This window comes from Diceros bicornis, chromosome 23, assembly GCF_020826845.1.
Source record: "Diceros bicornis minor isolate mBicDic1 chromosome 23, mDicBic1.mat.cur, whole genome shotgun sequence".
Classification (NCBI taxonomy): domain Eukaryota; kingdom Metazoa; phylum Chordata; class Mammalia; order Perissodactyla; family Rhinocerotidae; genus Diceros; species Diceros bicornis.
The window spans coordinates 51197115-51214332 of record NC_080762.1 but is presented as its reverse complement, the minus strand read 5'-3'; the positions used below and the strand labels follow the sequence as shown (position 1 = coordinate 51214332).

The 17218-nt window shown below is 42.2% G+C and overlaps 1 protein-coding gene across 1 annotated transcript in view; it reads left to right on the top strand.

Annotated features, from left to right (window-relative positions):
* The first annotated feature begins 12869 nt into the window (after positions 1-12869).
* BCKDHB (branched chain keto acid dehydrogenase E1 subunit beta) overlaps positions 12870-17218 on the top strand; it is a 214425-nt gene continuing 210076 nt past the window's right edge. The window contains exon 1 of the mRNA XM_058566721.1: positions 12870-13065. Within this exon, the coding sequence (XP_058422704.1) occupies positions 12870-13065 (196 nt within the window). The remainder of the gene's footprint in view (positions 13066-17218) is intronic.

Here is a 17218-nt window from a genome sequence, read left to right as displayed (position 1 = left end):
TTGATGTAGTCCCATTTGTTTATTTTTTCTATTGTTTCTCTTGCCCGGTCAGACATGGTGCTTGAAAATATGTTGCTAAGACTGATGTCGAAGAGCGTACTGCCTATGTTTTCTTCTAGAAGTTTCATAGTTTCAGGTCTTACATTCAAGTCTTTAATCCATTTGGAGTTAATTTTTGTGTATGGTGTAAGGTAAGGGTCTACTTTCATTTTTTTGCATGTGGCTATCCAGTTTTCCCAACACCATTTGTTGCACAGACTTTCTTTTCTCCATTGTATGTTCCAGGCTCCTTTGTCAAAGATTAGCTGTCCATAGATGTGTGGATTTATTTCTGGGCTTTTGATTCTATTCCATTGACCTGTGTGTCTGTTTTTGTGCCAGTACCATGCTGTTTTGGTTACTATAGCTTTGTAGTATATTTTGAAATCAGGGAGTGTGATACCTCCAGCTTTGTTCTTTTTTCTCAGGATTCCTTTAGCTATTCGGGGTCTTTTGTTTTTCCATATAAATTTTAGGATTCTTTGTTCTATTTCTGTGAAAAGGTTGTTGGAACTTTGATAGGGATTGCATTGAATCTATAGATGGCTTTAGGAAGTATGGACATCTTAACTATGTTAATTCTTCCAATCCAGGAGCATGGAATATCTTTCCATTTCTTTGTGTCTTCTTCAATTTCTTTCAGCAATGTTTTATAGTTTTCGGTGTACAGATCTTTCACCTCTTTGGTTAAGTTTATTCCTAGGTATTTTATTCTTTTTGTTGCAATTGTAAATGCGATGGTATTCTTAATTTCTCTTTCTGCTACTTCATTGTTAGTGTATAGAAATGCAACTGATTTTTGTATGTTGATTTTGTATCCTGCAACTTTACCATATTTGTTTATTACTTCTAAAAGTTTTCTGGTGGATTCTTTAGGGTTTTCTATATATAAAATCATGTCATCTGCAAATAGTGACAGTTTCACTTCTTCCTTTCCAATTTGGATCCCTTTTATTTCTTTCTCTTGCCTGATTGCTCTGGCTAGGACTTCCAGTACTATGTTAAATAGGAGTGGTGAGAGTGGGCATCCTTGTGTGGTTCCTGTTCTCAGAGGGATAGCTTTCAGTTTTTCACCATTCAGGATGATATTAGCTGTGGGTTTGTCATATATGGCCTTTATTATGTTGAGGTACTTTCCTTCTATACCCATTTTATTCAGAGTTTTTATCATAAATGGGTGCTGTATCTTGTCAAATGCTTTCTCTGCATCTATTGAGATGATCATGTGATTTTTATTCTTCATTTTATTAATGTGGTGTATCACGTTGATTGATTTGCAAATGTTAAACCATCCCTGCATCCCTGGAATAAATCCCACTTGATCATGGTGTATAATCTTTTTAACAAATTGTTGTATGCAATTTGCTAGTATTTTGTTGAGGATTTTTGCATCGCTGTTCATCGGTGATATTGGCCTGTAGTTTTCTTTTTTTGTGTGTTGTCCTTCTCTGGTTTTGGTATCAGGGTAACGTTGGCTTCGTAGAATGAGTTAGGGAGCTTCCCCACCTCCTCAATTTTTTGGAAGAGTTTGAGAAGGATAGGTATTAATTCTTCTTTGAATGTTTGGTAGAATTCACCAGGGAAACCGTCTGGTCCTGGACTTGTATTTTTGGGGAGGTTTTTGATTACTGTTTCAATCTCCTTACTGGTGATTGGTCTATTCAAATTCTCTACTTCTTTTTAATCCAGTTTTGGAAGGTTGTATGATTCTAAGAATTTATCCATTTCTTCCAGATTGTCGAATTGGTTGGCTTACAGCTTTTCATAGTATTCTCTTATAATCTTTTGCATTTCTGAGGTGTCTGTTGTAATTTCTCCTCTTTCATTTCTGATTTTACTTATTTGTGCCTTCTCTCTTTTTTTCTTGGTGAGTCTAGCTAAAGGTTTGTCAATTTTGTTGAGCTTTTCAAAGAACCAGCTCTTGGTTTTATTAATTTTTTCTATTGGTTTTTTTGGTCTCTATTTCATTTATTTCTGCTCTGATTTTTATGATTTCCCTTCTTCTACTGATTTTGGACTTTGTTTGTTCTTCTTTTTCCAATTCCTTTAGGTGTATTGTTAGATTGTTTATTTGAGATTTTTCTTGTTTGTTGAGATAGGGCTGTATTGCTATAAACTTCCCTCTTAGAACCGCTTTTGCTGTATCCCATAAATTCTGGCATGTCGTATTGTCATTTTCATTTGTCTCCAGGTATATTTGATTTCTTCTTTGATTTCTTGGTTGACCCAGTCATTGTTCAGTAGCATTTTGTTTAATCTCCACGTATTTGTGGCTTTTCTGATTTTCTTCCTATAGTTGATTTCTAGTTTCATACCGTTGTGGTCAGAAAAGATGCTTGGTATTATTTCAATCTTCTTAAATTTATGGAGACTTGTTTTGTGGCCTAATATATGATCAATCCTGGATAATGTTCCATGTGCATTTGAAAAGAACGTGTATTCTTCGGTTTTTGGATGGAATGCTCTGTATATATCTACTAGGTCCAACTGTTCTAATGTGTCATTTAAGGCCAATGTTTCCTCATTGATCTTCTGTTTGGATGATCTATCCGTTGGTGTAAGTGGAGTGTTCAAGTCCCCTACTATTATTGTGTTACTGTCTCTTTCTCTTTTTATGTCTGTTAATAATTGCTTTATATATTTAGGTGCACCTACATTGGGTGCATAGATATTTACAAGTGTTATATCCTCTTGTTGGATTGTTCCCTTGATCATTATGTAATGCCCATCTTTGTCTCTTTTTACAGTTTTTGTTTTAAACTCTATTTTGTCTGATATGAGTACTGCTACCCCAGCTTTCTTTTCATTGTCATTTGCGTGGAGTATGTTTTTCCATCCCTTCACTTTCAGTTTGTGAGTGTCTTTAGGTCTGAAGTGTGTCTCTTGTATGCAGCATATATATGGGTCTTGTGTTTTTATCCATCCAGCCACCCTATGCCTTTTTATTGGAACATTTAGTCCATTGACATTTAAAGTAGCTATTGATAAGTATGTATTTACTGCCATTTTTAAACTTTATTTTTTTCTCAGTGTTTTAGTAGTCCTTCTCTGTTCCTTTCTTCTTCTATACAGAATTGATGGTCTCTTTAGTTTGACGTCTGTCTGAAAACTCTACCCTTTAGCTCCCCTCCTCCCTCATTTTATGTTTTTGATATCATATGTAACCTCTTTTTTGTGCATTTGTGTCCATTACCCTTTTATCATGGAAATAGATAATTTTTCCTATTTGTGGTCTTCTCTTTTTCCCTTAAATCAGTCCCTTTTACATTTCTTGTAGTACCGGTTTCTTGTTGATGAACTCCTTTAATTTTTGCTTGTCTGGGAAATTTTTGATCTCTCCTTCCATTTTGAATGATAACCTTGCTGGGTAGAGTAGTCTTGGCTGTAAGCTTTTTCCTTTTAGCACTTTAAATATATTGTGCCACTCTTCTAGCCTGTAAAGTTTCTTCTGAGAAGTCAGCTGATAGCCTTATGGGGTTTCCTTTGTATGTAACTTGACATTCTCTTGCGGCTTTTAGGATTCTCTCATTATCTTTAATTCCAAACATTTTGATTATGATGTGTCTTGGTGTGGGCCTCTTTGGGTTTATCTTGTTTGGGGCTCTCTCTGCTTCCTGTACCTGAATGTCTGTTTCCTTTCTTAGGTTAGGGAAGTTTTCATCTATTATTTCTTGAAATACATTCTCTGCCCCTTTGTCTCGCTCTTCTCCTTCCGAGACACCTATAACACGGATGTTAGTGCGCTTGATGTTGTCCCAGAGGTCCCTTAGATTGTCCTCACTCTTTTTAATTCTTTTCTCTTTTACCTGTTCACCTTCGGTAATTTCTTCTAGACTTTCGTCCAGCTCACAGATCCGTTCTTCTGTATCCTCTACTCTGCTTTTGAGTCCCTCTAACGAATTTTCCATTTCCAGTATTGTATTCTTCATTTCTGGTTGGTTCTTTTTTATATCTTCCATTTCTTTGTTGACATTCTCACTGAGTTCATCTATTCTTCTCCCCAGATCAGTGAGCATCCTTAACACTGTTTGTTTGAACTCTCTGTCAGGTAGGTTGCTCATTTCTGTTTCACTTAGTTCCTTTTCTGGGGTTTTGTCCTGTTCCCTTGCTTGGAATGTATTCCTTTGCCTCCTCATTTTGCCTCTTTCCCTGTGCTTGTGTCTACATATTAGGAAGGTCAGCTACATCTCCTGTTCTTGGATAGGTGACCTTATGTAAGTGATGGCTTAAGAGACCTGCAGTGTGCTTCCCTCAGTTCTCAATGTTCCAGGGGTGACCCCTCTGTGGGCTACATGTGTCCTTCTGTTGTGGCCTGTTTGCTCTCCCTGTAGGTGCCCAGGGAGGCCGAGTTATGCTCCTGGCCAGCTGTTGTAGTGGTCAGCTGCTTGTAGTTGTTGTGGGCCCTTCAGTCTCTTTATCAGGTGTGGGGATCCCCAGCACAGTTGGCTGCAAGTTCTAATACCACATTCGTGTTGCAGTATTTCTTTTAAGTGAGTAGCCCCCCAGCGTGGCAGGTTGTTGGGCTCAGGGCCTTACAATTGCTATAAGCCTCCAGCCTGTAGGTCTCTTGTCAGCTCTCTGAGATTGCAGCTGGGTGGGGCTGGCCTCAGGCACAGGAGCACCCAATTGTTTCAGGCTTTGGAAGGTGGGGCAAACCCCCTATGTGGGTCTTTGAGAAGCACAAGTCTTCTGCAGCTGACAAGCCCTGCCACCCACAGGTCCACACACACAGTCAACACGGTCCTGCCCCGTGTGCGTGCCCCGACCTCCTGAAGCGGACCCAGTGGGAGTCCCACACACTCCACCACCGCCCCACACTCTCCACCTGCTCCTTGTGCCAGTCCTGCCCCGCTGAATTCGGCTCAGTTGCCAGGCTGCAGAGAATCCAGTCACCAATCTATGCAGGCCCACAAGTTGCCTGAGGGCTTGTTGTTGGGTGGGGCCAGTCTCTAGGGTGGGCTGCCTGCCCTGGCTGAGCTGGATTAAATCGGTGCTCTAGCGAGTGGGGCAGACCCTGGGCTAGCAGGCCCCAGGGAGAACTCCAATGGCGTCTGTGTCAGCACACCCACACCGGGCCACAACAATGGCCGCCGCCAATGTCCCAGTCCCTGGAGAGGTCTCACCTCTCACCGAGATGCACTCAGGGCCTATTAGGTGAGTCTCTTTTCACCACAGCACTATGCACCTTTCTTTCCGGTGATTTTAGGTTGCTTTCTGAAACGGGTGAGTTTGTGCATGGGCCCTTTAAAAGCCGGTTTTAATTTCTTTGTGAACCAGCTTTTCTGGGAGGGCTCTCCAATGTTTTAGTGGCAGGCAAAGTCAGATATTATGCCGCTCATCTCGATTGTGCTGGGTCCACAAAATGCCCACAGTGGCGGCGCTCCTGGCTCAGGGCCCCGCTCCTCCAGGGAGGCTGCGTACCTGTGGGCTGCTCCCGGCGGCCGTGACGCTGGCGGCTTGTGAAGGTGGCGTTTTTCCTCTCCAGAAGGGAGTTTCTGCCTCTTCCACCTCAGTTAGGATTGTCCGTTGTTGCAGGAGTTCCTCTTATCCAGTTTTCAGTTCTGTCTCAGGGGTAATTTTTCCACGAGTAGTTGTAAATTGGCTGTGTCCGCGGGAGGAGGTGAGTTCAGAGTCTGCCTACTCTGCCATCTTGACTTTCTCCTCCCCATGTGATTCTAATGTGAAGTCAAGGTTGAGGATCCCTGGTCTAGGGCTTAAACTCTTTGATAAGAAAGAAGAAAGAATCATCTGCTCTCCTTAAAATCTCATATTAATTTGTGTAGGTTAAATGTGTGCACAATGTGACATAGGTGGACTTCTATTTTACCTATGTTTAAGAGTGGCTTTACATGGTGGAGAGAACACATTGTCAAGAGTCATTGGTGGTGACCTCTGCTCACCTGCCCAGGTTCTCTTCCCTCCTTTTCCACATTGGTCACCATCAGATATTCCCAATAGCCTTAGAAAGTCTCTGATGCCTCCAGGAGTGCCAGTTGTTCAAAGTTTTGAAATGAGATAATGGATAAAAGTCACAACAGAAAAAAAAAATAGAGGTAAGGTAAGATACAGGTCTCAAAAATATATTTTGGTCCCAACACTCATGATTATGTATGCCATAACATCAATTGGGCTTTTAGAAACCTGTCAATACTCATAAATTATTATGAGAATGTATAAATAATCACTACTCCCAGGCTGGCATGTATTTTCATTTACAGAGAAGTGGCTCTCTCTGAAACATTGTTATACATACAGGCAGATATCAGTATTTGGAGCAGTATTCTCAGCCATCATTTGTATCTAAATCCTCCCACCTGTCTGAGCACAAATGCCAGATAACGTCACTTTGAAGGATATCCTTTCGGAGTGACTGCTCACAGGGTTTCTGTCCACGTGGAATGGTTCAGGTTCCTGAAAGATTGTTCACCATGCATCTCAAGCCCCTGCAGGAGATAAGAAACCAGAGAGAAGTTGCCCTGATGTACGGGAAAGGCAGAAAGAGGGATAACTCACATGCTGGATGGTACAGGTGGCTTAGATCCATGGGTTGGCTTAAAATAATTTTCATTAAAACACAGCGCCTGGCACATGCAAGGCTGTCAATGCACACTAGTGAATACTAGAATCAGATTCTTAAAATTAGAAAGACCGTAAACAACTCCTAAATGAAGCATACATCCTCTCAAGAAGCTCATCCAATAGTGTTCATCCATCTTGTACTGACTATCTCCAATGACAGAGAATTCATTACTTCCTGACAGTCTACTTAGTAAGAAGTTCTTTATATTGAGCTGGAATTTGCTTCTTCTGTTTCTTGTTCTTCTCTCTGGAGCCAAATGGCAAATTTAACCTTTTTCTACAACAGAGTTCATCAAACATTTAAGAAAAATTAATATATCATTTTAAAAAGCTTATATAGACCAAATACCTCCAGTTTCTTTAACTCTTCCCCAAATCATAGAATGTCATATTGGGAGAAATCTATTAAACAATTTATAAAAACTCTTTAACAATGCAAGCATCTCCAGAAAGTTCATCAAAAGCATCCATCCATTCAGCTTCTGTTCTGCGGCCAAGTCTCTGGCTGTTATGGCTTGAATCATGTTCATCCCCCAAAAGATATGTGGAACCCCACCGCCAGTATCTAACACCTACTACCTCAGAATATGGCCTTATTTGGAAATAGTAATTAGTTAAGATGAGATCATTACTGTAGTAGGGTGGGCTTCTAATCCAATAAGATCGGTGTCCACATAAGAAGATGGCCATGTGAAGACACCGGAGACAGAAAGGACGGACATGAGAGCATCATATGACGACAAAGGCAGAGATTGGATTTACGCAGCTGCAAGCCATGGAATACCAAAGATTGCTGGCAAACCACCAGAAGCTAGGAAGAGGCAAGGAAGGATTCCCCTAGAGGTTTCAGAGGGGTCATTACCCTGCCAACACTTTCATCTTGGACTTCTAGCCTCCAGAACTGTGAGACTAAATTTCTGTACCCAGTTTGTGGTACTTTCTCACAACAGCCCTAGGAAACTAATACATTGGCGTTGACCCTATATTGGACTTTCTTTTTGGAATGATCCCAACAGGATCATTCCATGTGGTAATCAGCAAAGCAAGGCCAATCATGGAGCTCTTCCATCTGAGTATCCCCAGTCCTGAATGGAAACCAGTTTCAGACAGTCTGTGAACTGACATACGTGTTGTCAAATGCATGCTGTAGGGGGATGAATCTCCTAATTCACATATATAGGCGTACAAATGTAACTTCCTTATTTTTCTATAACTTGGTTTTTAAACAACAGCTTTACTAAGACATAATTTATATGCCATTACTTAATTTTATAAGGCCGTTCTTTTTTTTTTTTTTTTTTTTTTTGTGAGGAAGATCAGCCCTGAGCTAACATCCATGCTAATCCTCCTCTTTTTGCTGAGGAAGACCGGCTCTGAGCTAACATCTATTGCCAATCCTTTTTTTTCCCCCCAAAGCCCCAGTAGACAGTTGTATGTCATAGTTGCACATCCTTCTAGTTGCTGTATGTGGAACACGGCCTCAGCATGGCCAGAGAAGCAGTGCGTTGGTGCGCGCCCGGATCCGAAGCCGGGCCACCAGTAGCGGAGAGCGCACACTTAACCACTAAGACACAGGGCCGGCCCTCCATTACTTAATTTTAGAACATTTTCATCACCCCCAAAAGAAACTCTGTAACCAATAGCAGTCACTCCCCATCACGCTTTTTCCCCAGCCCCTGGCAACCACTAATCTACTTTCTGTCTCTATTGATTTGCTTGTTTTAGACATTTTATATAATTGTAATTGTACAATATGTAACTTATTTGTGACTGGCTTCTTTCACTTAGCATAATGTATTCAGAGTTCATCCATGTAGCAGTACCTCATTTAATTTTATTGCCAAACAACATTCCATTGTATAGAAATACTATGTTTTGTTTATCCATATCAGTTGATGGACATTTGGATTGTTTCCACTTTTTGGCTATTATGATCAATGCTGCTATGAACATCTGTGTACAAGTTTTTGCATGTATGTATGTTTTCATTTCTCTTGGGTATATACTTAGGAGTAGAATTGCTGGGTCATATGATAAATCTAGGTTTAACATTTTGCGGGACTGATAAGCTGTTTCCCCACAGCAGCTGCACCATTTTACATTACCACCAGCAACGTACAAGGGTTCCAATTGCTCCATATCCTAACCAACACTTGTTACAGATGTCTTTTTTTTCTTTAAAGATTTTATTTATTTATTTTATTTCCCCCCAAAGCCCCAGTAGATAGTTGTATGTCATAGCTGCACATCCTTCTAGTTGCTGTATGTGGGATTCGGCCTCAGCATGGCTGGAGAAGCGGTGCGTTGGTGTGCGCCGGGGATCCGAACCCCGGGCCGCCAGCAGCGGAGCGCACGCACTTAACCACTAAGCCACAGGGCCGGCCCTACAGATGTCTTTTTTATTTTAGCCATCCTCGTGAATGTGAAGTGGTATTTCATTGTGGTTTCGATTTGCATTTCCCTAATGAGTAATGATGTTGAGCATCTTTTCATGTGTTTATTGGCCATTTGTATGTCTTCTTTGGAGAAATGTCTATTTAGAGCCATTTTAAGTTCACGGCAAAATTGAGCAGAAGGTAGAGTTTTCCCATATACTCTCTGCCCCCACACAGGCATAGCCCCGCCCCCCCATTATCACTATACCCACCAGAGTGGTACATTTGTTACAATGAATGAACCTACACTGACACATCATAATCACCCAAAGTTCATAGTACATATTACAGTTCACTCTCGGTGTTGTACATTCCATGGGTTTGAACAAATGTATAATGACATGTAGCCATCATTATACTGTCATACAGAGTATTTTCACTGCCCTAAAAATCCTCTGTGCTTTGCCTATTTACTCCTCCCCTACCTCCAAAACCCTAGCAACCACTGATGTTTTTACTGTCTCCATAGCTTTGCGTTTTCCAGAATGTCATTTAGTTGGAATCATACAGTAGTTAGACTTTTTGGATTGGCATCTTTCACTTAGTAAAATACATTTAAGGTTCCTCCATGTCTTTTCATGGCTTGATAGCTCATTTCTTTTTAGTGCTGAATAATATTTCATTGTCTGGATGTACCACAGTTTATCCATTCACCAACTGAACAACATCTCAGTTGCTTCCAAGTTTTGGCAATTATGAATAAAACTGCTATAAAATTTGTGTGCAGGTTTTTATGTGGACATAAGTTTTCAACTCGTTTGGGTAAATACCAAGAAGTGTGATTGCTGGATTGCATGGCAAGAGTATGTTTAGTTTTGCAAGAAACCGCCAACTGTCTTCCAAAGGAGCTGTACCATTTTGCTTTCCCATCAACAATGAATGAGAGTTCTTTGCTTATTTATTTTTTTGTGAGGAAGATGAACCCTGAGCTAACATCCGATGCCAATCCTCCTCTTTTTGCTGAGGAAGACTGGCCCTGGGCTAACATCCACGCCCATCTTCCTCCACTTTATATGGGATGCCGCCACAGCATGGCTCGACAAGCGGTGTGTTGGTGCGCGCCCAGGATCTGAACCTGTGAACTGGGGGCCGCAGAAGCAGAGCGCGTGCACGTAACTGCTACGCCACCAGGCCGGCCCCTTTGCTTATTTTTTAACTGGGTAATTTATCTTTTTATTGTTAAGTGTAAGAATTTTTAAAAAACATATTCCAGATACAAGTCCCTCATCATTCTGACTGCTGGGCCTTGCTGTCATCTGCATCTCTCTTGGCCATATGGAAGAAGCATTCTGCTGCTCTGAATGCCATGCTGTGGTGGGGAGTTTGAGGGCCCTTTGATACTCCTTCAGGCCCATCTACACAGTAAGACACCTGCCGTTCTTTGTGTTCTATGGCTGTATCTCCATGTAAGGTGGGAAAAACTGGCTCTTTAATTAGCATGTTCTTTATAATCTTTTGTTTAGATCATAAATTTTATGCCCTAAGTCATTCAGGTTCTTGAGGTTCAATACCCAGAAACCAGTCTTTAAATCTCAAACTCTTTTCTCGAATTATTGTCTCTGCCATCAGCTTTAAAATCTATTTTAAAATTCTAAAAGCAAGAATTTGACTCATTTGCTGCTTGCCTCCCTGATGCCTCTGGTTGAGTTTGAATGAGAGCAGGGGCCAGGACATAATACTGCAAAATATTATGTTGCTATATAAGATGGGTGTCCAAAAGCAGGCTGAGTCCAAACAGGCAACAGGTTGCACAGGTGGTGACAGAAAGGGAGCCCGGTGTCATTCTGAAGAAGGAATGTTCAGTTTTGTGCTTGTTGAGTTAGAAAAGCCCAGACACCTGTGTGGAGAACTGATGACTGTGGGCTCTAAAGGTCAGGAGCTGAGAGGGGAGGTCTGGAGTGGAGATGCCGTTTGGGAGGCACTAGCATCTAGATGGGTTTAAAAACCGTTCAGAGACTGAGTAGAGGAGGAGCCAGCAGAAGAAGGGAAGCAACCATAGCTTGTCACACCATGGCTGAGGTTACCTGGGGCCTGGACAGGGGAAGCTAGGGGCCCTAGCCACAGTCTCTGCAACTGTAAGGCTCTTGGGTCCTCCCAATTTTGGCCTCAGGTGACCCCCACCCCCTTTTACTTTCTTCCTTTTCATCCATATGCAGTATACACTGGCACCTAAAAAGGCATTTGTGTTTATAGATCCTTCATTATTTTGTTTCCTCTCTCCTCTGTTAAAATAAAATAAAAAATATGCTTCATGCACACAAAAACGGAAAAACACAACACAGCACACACACACACACACCATTAAACAGAAGTAAATACTAACAACAACCAAGATTAAAACTTCTCAAAATGTTGAATTTTGGGTTTGGTGTGGGAGTAGGAATAAGGGAGACACAATTCTGGTTTTCCCTGTGGCAGTTTCTAATTTCTGTCTCTTAATGCCAGACAGAAAATAGGCAGCTAGTGCATCTCTCTGCCATCCTCTCACCCCATTTCTTCACTCAACTGTGTCTGCCTCTTGAGTTATCAGATAAACAGTGGGAACAATTTCAGGCACTGGTGCAGGTGAGGATATTTACCTATTAAATTTAATATAGGTATACCTGATGTCAGTTTTCTTTATTCTTACAAAATTATTTGGTTAAACTTTAAAATATCTAAGCAATGCAAACATTAATCGCTGCCCTTATCAGCACTAGTGTCTTGCATATAGTAGATGCTCAATAAATGTTTGCTAAATGAGTATACACATTTATATAGTATATGTATCTCCCTTGCCTCCTTGCAAAACCAAAGATGGGTAGGGAGGCCAGGAATAACAGTAGAAGAACATTCTTTTCCCCTACTCCTTCCTCTTCATTCTCTTCCCATCTTTCTTCAAATTCCGTTCTGGGCCTGCCCTTTCCCACTCTCCCATCTTCATCTGATGGAAACACTTTCACTTTTGTCTCCATCATATTTTACTGTGATTTGTAAATTCACGCACAGAGAAGGTATCCTTTTAAACATTTGGATTTGTAAAAAGAAAGTTTACAAAGTTGATTATTATAAATTTAAATTAATGATTAGAATTCTCCAAGTTTCTAAGCTAATCACAGTAAGCCCGTCAGGTCATTTTCGCTGCACCTGGGCAAAAATGCATCTGCATTCCTATTAAGCGGATCTGCAGGATGAAATCTAAGTTCGCCTCTCACTCTCATCTAAATACAGAAAAACAAAATCAATAAAAACCTATACATGCTTATCAAGCATTTAAGGGGAGTTTGAATAAAGGGCGGAGGCTTCGAGCAGTGATTCCTGAGTTTTCTGAAACTCAAAACCAACAACCAATGCCAATCAGTAATCCTTTGCATCCCTCACTTATAGGATAGTAGAAGTAAAGAACAGGAGAGGGGAGAAAAAGCGTTACATTTTAAAAGAAAGTATAAATCTTAAAATGAAAAAGCCGTCGGAGCTGACAATGTAAACGACTTTGGAAAAGAACCAAGGCAGGCATAGCGTGGAACATCGCAGGCCCGCGTCCAGGTCCCCGGCCCACGCAGCTGACTGCGGGAAGGCTCCACCTCCAGGGACAATTTCATTGGCGCTCACCTGCTCACTCACGCCAGCCCCACCTCCTCTTTCGCATGCGCATAACGGGGAAAAGCCGCTCGGCCGTCTTCGTAGTCTTCCCCACCCCCGAATTCCGAACTCCGATTGGTCCGTTTCATGGGACCGCCCCTTCGGCCCAACCAATGTGGAAGACGCCTCGGTGCTCCGCCCTCCCTGCGGGCAGAGAGCCGCGGCGTAGCTTGCAAACGCGGGCGGCGAGTGGGGATGGCGGCGGGAGCGGCGACTGCGGGCCGGCTGTTGAGGCTTCGTGCAGCCGGGGCCGGGGGACGCTGGCGTCGGCTGCGGGGCGCGGGGGTGCCGCGGGGCTTCCTGCAGCCCGCCTCGGCCGGCGAGGATACGGCCCAGAGTCGGCGGGTGGCTCACTTCACTTTCCAGCCCGACCCGGAGCCCCTGGAGTACGGTGAGCTGGGGGCTGCCGTGTCCGCTCCCGCCGCAGCCGAGACTCGCGGCCCCGCGGGCCCTGGCAAGGAGTGCAGCCTCGCGCGTCCGGGGCGGGGACCGGCAGGCTGATCTCCTTGCATCCCCGCATAATCCCTGCCCTGCTCTCTGGACTCTGGTCCTGCTTTAGAGTCTGGCTCTGGTTTTCTCCTCGCTCTATTTTTGTGACTCTTCCACCTTCTAGAGGCAGTCCCTTGGCCCCCTCGAGGTGGGGGAGAGGGCACACCGAAGTCTAGAAGGGCCTGAGGGTGGAGGTGGTGGTGCCCAGGGAACGCCTCCCTTTCTCCGTTCTCCATCCTTGCTTTCCCAACCTTGGCCTTAGGTACTGTCCCAGCTTGCCCGGGGCTGGGCCGCTAAGTACAAGCAGCGGTATTAAAAGAAACAGATTTTTTCCTTTGCTTTGGCAGGTAAGAGATAAGGGAGGAACTTAGTAACTGAATTGATTTTCCCAAGGTCACAGAACAAGTTCTTCCCAGAGACAGGAAAGTTCTTCCCAGGCTTCGTATTTGAGCCTAGTACTAATCTTGTGCTGGGCTAGGCTGCCCCTTAGCCAAGGAGGGGTAATCGATGTAGGTGACGGGAGGAGGAAGCCATCTAGTGCTTCCAATGGTAGGAAGGACATGTAGCACACCTCACGTCGCACAATATGACAGTTGCATGACTTGTACGATTTCTTCTGCAAGTTTTATGTAGTCTCCAAAAGATCCAGTGTCTAGCATCAGAACATCGGAAACAATAAGAAAACGGTTACCTTTCCCTTGTCTAATAACTTCTCATATGCTGGCGCTGACATTTTTGGAAGTGTGTCTTGTGAATACTAAGAGTGAACATTTATTGAGTGCTTACTACGAGCAGGCAGTGTGCAGAGAAATTTACATTCATCATCTCATTTGATGCTTAGGACAACCTAGAGGTAGGTAATGTTTTTATTCCCATTTTTCAGTTAGGTAAACTGAGGTCTTGAGATAGTTTGTCCAAGGTTACAACGACAAGTTAGTGGTAGCTTTAGCTTTGGAATTGTAATTATTCAAGTTCCAGAGCTTCCATTATAAACAATGTGCTAAATAAAATGCATGTAGAAGTAATTTACTAAGAGGTGTTGCAGTTTTGTGAAACACTTAGCAAATACTACAAAGGTGAATAGCAATTTTTTTCTCACCAACAAGATGAACCTCGAATTCTGTCTTCAAAGCAACGAAACTTTAGTCCAGTGCTTGAGAAATAGAGCACGATAGGTCTGCTCAACCCCCTTCCATAATTGTGAACTTACTAAAATGTGAATAAAATGATAATCATATTTATATCCCCATTGGGAGGTAGTTTTCTGGAACAGGAAAGAGATGGTGAGTTCTGGAAATAGGGCTTGGTAGAACTAGATTTTAAGCTATAATTTGGAAGTAATGTATTTGGAAGTAGGATTTGATGGATTGTATAGAAGGAATGAATAAAAAGAGGACATTCAAGGATGCCTCCTTGGTTTCTGGCTTGGGCGCTTGGGTGGAGGGTAGTGCTGTTTGCTTAGATGGGAAAGACTGGTTTTGGGAGCAGACATCAAGAGTTCAGTTTTGTGCTTGTTGAGTTAGAGAAGCCCAGACACCTGTGTGGAGAACTGATGACTGTGGGCTCTAAAGGTCAGGAGCTGAGAGGGGAGGTCTGGAGTGGAGATGCCGTTTGGGAGGCACTAGCATCTAGATGGGTTTAAAAACCGTTCAGAGACTGAGTAGAGGAGGAGCCAGCAGAAGAAGGGAAGCAACCATAGCTTGTCACACCATGGCTGAGGTTACCTGGGGCCTGGACAGGGGAAGCTAGGGGCCCTAGCCACAGTCTCTGCAACTGTAAGGCTCTTGGGTCCTCCCAATTTTGGCCTCAGGTGACCCCCACCCCCTTTTACTTTCTTCCTTTTCATCCATATGCAGTATACACTGGCACCTAAAAAGGCATTTGTGTTAATAGATCCTTCATTTACATTTTAGTATAAAACGTTCTGTCCTTGATATTTGAATTCTCCATGAAACTAACTTTATGGAGTAGAGGATAGGAGACCCTTTAATAGGGATTAGAATGAGATAGAGGTACATACCTAGCACATAGAAAGGGATCCTGGAGAATAAGGTATCTGGAGGGGTGGGTTTTGTTGGAAGACAATAGGTGATTTCTTAGGCATCCTTCCATTTCCCAATATGGTTAGTGCTAGATTATGCCACTGAAATCATTCATTCATCGCACTTCAACAGGCATATACTGATTGTGGTGCGTGTGGTAGGCACTGTGCTCAGTGCTGAGGTCTCTAAGGAGTATGACGAGGAAGTGCGGTAATACACAGGTCTATACCAAGGACTGTGGCAGCTCAGAGGAGGGCCAGGGCCGAATGTGTTGTTGGAAGCTTCGTTTTCTGAACGTAGACCCTAACTTTCCATATCATAGCTGTGTATTTTTCTTTGTTTGCGGTCTAACTACAAGTGCACTTACTGTCTACATGCCCTGCTGTTGACCTTGTTTATTTCTGGAGAGTGCTCCTTGGGCACCCATTTGCCTCTTTTGTCTCAGATGCTCTAGCTCTGGAAGGCTCCTCTCTTCCTTCAACAGTACGGCATACTGAATATTTAGAATAACTGACTGTTCCATTAGACTCTTACTGCAATATCACGTCTCCCCCGCTCCCATTCTCCTGCTGTCTGTCTTTGAATTGTGACGCTGGTAGATCTTTTTTCCTACCCCGTTCCTTTCTCTTTAAGTGGGTGATTAATAATTTGCTTTGTGTATTTTTTTTTTTGGTGAGCAAGCTTCGCTCTGCCTCATGTGTATTTGTTCAGTCATTCATGCAGCAGATATTTAGTGAGCACCTACCACATGTCAGACATTGTTGTAAATGCGGAGCATGTACCTCTGATCGAGAGCGGATCAGAATCCCTACCGTCTGGTAGCTTGTGTTCTGTTGTGTCCCTTATATGCTGCCGAGTGTCACTTTGTCTTTGCAGCAGTGATGATGTGACCTGGTCATTCACGATGCTCTACTTAGGACAATTTCGAGTGAGCAGCTCAATTCCACCCATAAAGCCCCGTTTTACCTGTGGGTACCCACTAGCTTGCATCCTCGACTGGGAAATTGCACTGCTGTGTATGTTTTTATGTTTGTTTTGTTCTATCTTTTTATCTTGGAAAGAAGAGTTGTCACTCTGGTTTTGAAGTTTAGCAGACATTTATTAATACTGATAATTGTATGATTTGACAACTGTGTTTAATCATTTTTTAGTGGTGTTCATAGACATTTTTTTTCTCGTTTAACATCTTACCAGTGGTATGGCTTTGGTTAGACATTCGACAGGTGTGTTTATCTTATCCTGAGGGGACATAGGCATATTTTATCAGTGGTCTTTGGGGTAACCTACAGGAGAATAAGTAAGTCTAAGGAAAATAAATATTTAAAATGATCTTACCTTGAGTAACTTGTGATTTCTTCCTGACCCATCCGCAAATCGTACTGCAACTTTGAAAAGAACCAAAAGATGTTGCTGTCTTAATAATTGTCATTTAAAACTTTTAAAAGCGTCTAGCAGAATAGCAGTTAATCCAAAACCTAAAATTTTGAATCTATTTGAAAAAAAATATTCAGGAGTGAAAGTTTATGTGCTCACATGAAAATATAACCTTTAAATACCCTTATTTGTAAATTATTTTCCTATAAGATAAGTAAATTCTTTGTGGTTATCAAGCAATACTTTCCAGATTTCCTTTGTAGGATTTTTATTATTAAAGTCTTTGCTTTCTTCCTACTGAAAACTTGCTGCGCAGCAATGAGATAAGATGTCCTGGGGGCATTCAGTATTAATTCAAATAGTCAGCAGACTTGAAATAAATACCAGCTTTGATGTTTAGGCATTTTCATTCTTCCTAGGTTCTTAGCTATGAAAATCCTAATAGACAAATAAAAATCTTACTTTAGGAAATGTATGAAATAGGAGAAAGAGTGGGAATGTCATGGGGGTTGGGAAAAAAGTTTACCCTAAACCATTATCATCTGATGCTGGGCACCAATAAACACTTTTATAGAATGGAGAAGGATTTAAGTAAAATATCTATTAAATAATAAAGGCTTAGCTTGAAGACAAATAAAT